General features: G+C 35.3%; 1 protein-coding gene across 1 annotated transcript in view; it reads right to left on the bottom strand.

The window, feature by feature from the left end:
* Positions 1–3,326, bottom strand: part of LOC117112631 (quinone oxidoreductase-like protein 1) — a gene marked incomplete in the record, with an annotated part of 12,951 nt that overhangs the window by 3,904 nt on the left and 5,721 nt on the right. The window contains 1 exon segment of the mRNA XM_033255742.1: positions 2,184–2,311. Coding sequence (XP_033111633.1) covers positions 2,184–2,311 — 128 coding nt within the window.

Raw genomic sequence — 3,326 nt, 5'->3', positions numbered from 1 at the left:
GCAAGGACTGTACATTACTGCCATTACCACGTTACATGGATTATGCGGTTGGTTAAAGATGTGTTCTAAAGAACTTAAGGTCGTGGGTTCGAATCGTGTCTTAGTTTTCAATTTTTTTTTCTCAATTTTATAAGAAATTTTCTTTTCTCAATTTTAAAATATTTTAAATTTCTACAAATTAAAATTTTAAGTAATATTTCTTTTTTACAAATAAATATTCTAATTATTTAAAAATTTCTGTCTTATTAGCTCTTCCAAAAAAAAAAACCCAATATAATAACTTGCGCCTGTACTGTATTTGGGCATGGAGGAACGCGCAGACTGGTGAGTGGTCACTCTTGTTCCGGTACGTGTTTTGTGAAAAGATCATCATCAATTAATAAGCATAATGAAATTCTCAATTGAGTGTCAATGGTTTTGAATATGAACTCAAGAGGGCTCACTTCAAATTGTTCACAAAATTATAATCATTCCTTAAAGCCAAGCTCTGGAGGTAATTTTGTAGAACTTCTGAGTTTTCTAAGATATAAAAAGCATATTTTGACAAAAAACTTGGAATATTTGAAAAAAAGGGAAGTTACACCTCTGTTTTCCCCCAGTTTTTATCTAAAGTCTTTTGCAAATATTCTTTTTGTGTCTCAGAAAAAACAGTTCTATATTAAAATACCAAAAATTGTTTTCCCTCCGGAGCATGGCTTTAGTGCTAAGTGAGGAAAAGCAATTAAGAATCTTATGCGCATTCATAATGTAGACGCTTTAAACTAAATTTGTGATGATATGCAAGGTGCACTGCTCCATTTGAGCAACAGGCCATTTGCAATGCATACGTTTAGGACAATTCTTTGTATTATTACTATCCTTGCATACGTATAAAATAATATCGAATAGCCAACAGAAGTAATTGTAGACCTAAATGAGAAAGACAGAAAGTGAAGAAAGACAGAGAGTGAAGAAAAACCTAGAAATATATGCATACATGACTGTACAGTTTAGCCTGCCGCTGATAGATGCAATGATCAGGCTAGGCTAGGCTAGAAGTTTGTGAACCGACAAAACACAGGTGAAAAGTAGGTATGCTATCATGACTTTCTTGAAAAATAGGACTATCTTCATTATATGAATTTGGTAAACTTCTATTTTAAATGTGGCAAGCCAAACCAGTCAGTGGTCGCAAAAATCTATTTGGGCCTGTTCGAGCAAAAAATGCCAACCATATTCCGTTTATTTCACCGGGTAATCGCGCTGAGCACTCAGCGCGTGGTCGACCGTTCGAGCAAGTTTTAGCTCACGGTAAATACGTGTAACGAAACTACTCCGGAAGAAAATTTCAACTTATCCCATGGTCAACAACCCATTCTTTTTTGTTTACTTGCTACTGCTGTGCTATAACCGGCCCACGTACACACAGCACGGCACGATGGAACGATAATGTAGCTCAATAATTTATAATGGCTGCTTTAAAATCTGTACGTAGGCTAGTTTATTCAAGTTTATTTCTCCGAATAATGGTAAATCTACAAATCAATCGCATAGCTTAGCTATATGCTACTAAATTTAGACTTGGTCATGCATTTGTGAGGAGGCGAAGGAGAGCTGCAACCACGCCTGGGCAGTTAAACCTATTGAATTTGGCGCTGGCTGTGGGCAAAACTTTTGGAAAAACAATTAAGGTTGATTTATCATCGCCTCCGGCTCCATGGTCATCCCATACACGGTATTCTACCCAGCAATTTGGTGGTCAAAATTGTCGCGGATAATCCAGATGGAAAGGTAATTAGACTAGTGTCCGAGCGGTTTTAGAAAGTGTGTACCGGTGAATTAACTGGTAAATCGCACGGATATTTTTTCGCTCGAACGGGCCCTTTGTCATCATTGCAGTGTCCAAATGTAAATTGAGAGCTATAAATGGTAAAAGTATCATTTAAATCCACCATTTCCTTAAGAAGTTGTTTTAACATTGAACATGGGGAAATTAACAGCATAGCATGATCTATAAAGGTTAGTTTAGTGCAATAAAATTAGCAAAATCTGACATTCCAGTATGTTTTGGCCAATGTATCAGAAACAGGATTTGCGACGAGTGACTGGTTTGGCTTGTCTTTGCCACAAATACAATAATGATAATAGGAATGGTCTTCTATTATCATTACCAATAATACAAAATACAAGTACAAAAAGTCTACCTGTAAATCCCTATGTGACGTTACCCATCTTCCACAGATTGCTAACGATGAGATAAGTTCATGTTTACTTGGAAGATTCTGTTTTTTCGCAATGACATCATCCTCCAGTTGGTCTGGAAACATATTCACTAAAAGGACATTGAAACTTTAAATTACTTAATAAATTAACTTAAATTGCAGTAACATCTCCCAATTGCGATCCTGTCTTCGTATTTACGAACTCTCGATTTTACGAACCAAATTTGTGGCGATGACGTCATTACGTACGATCGTTTTTTAACTACAAAAACACTTTAAAATGTATTTAAAAGTCTTCCGAAATAATTTAAATTGTGACATTAGCTAAGAGATAAAACACTCAAACCAATAAAGTAATATAAAACTAAGTTTAAAGCAAGAAATATTAATCATTTTCAGCTGAGATATGATATACTTGAGCTGTATATTTGCTCAGGCATACTGTACAGTAAATCTTACTTTTTGATCATTGGGGGGGTGCTATTCACATGGACTGAGAGCAATGTGTTCTTACCTCCACTGTCTATAATAATGTCAACTCCTAATCCCCCGGTCTCTTCTAAGCAAACACTGCGTATTGTGTTGGTTTTACCATTGCTGACGTCAATGATGGAAGCTGCAGAAGATAAAGAAATGTGCGTATGATAGCTGTGCCTGCGAATTAGCTGCGGAATGGAGCAGGGAATGTAGACGGTATATGGCTGTTTATGTAGCTACTAAATGAGTGGTAATAAATTTAATGCAGTACTGTGATCTAGTTACACAAAATAGCACTAGAACTATTCTTTAAAGTCAGGCACAAACTTGATTTGACTTTAATTTATTTATTTTATTTATATCATAATATACCCAAAATACTAGAGAAAATATAAATTACAAGGCAAATTAATTACAAATAATGAATCAGGAAAGCTTATTTTCGATGGGGTCCTATATTAAGACATAAAATGCACTGTACAAAATCAAAATGTAAAATGGAAACGATATTAAAAGGGTACAAAGGAAAATGTAATGCCAAACAACGAAGTTAATCATTTTTTCCAAGTGCCAATTTCTTCAGAAGACAAAAAATACAAGCAAGACTCTCTACATAGACCAAGTCTCATTAGGAGGCTTAGGGAGTGG

This window comes from Anneissia japonica, unplaced genomic scaffold, assembly GCF_011630105.1.
Source record: "Anneissia japonica isolate Jap-2015-1 unplaced genomic scaffold, ASM1163010v1 scaffold288116_len470923_cov172, whole genome shotgun sequence".
NCBI classification, from domain to species: Eukaryota; Metazoa; Echinodermata; class Crinoidea; order Comatulida; family Comatulidae; genus Anneissia; species Anneissia japonica.
The sequence above is the reverse complement of the archived record's forward strand: the minus strand, read 5'-3'. Positions and strand labels throughout refer to the sequence as shown.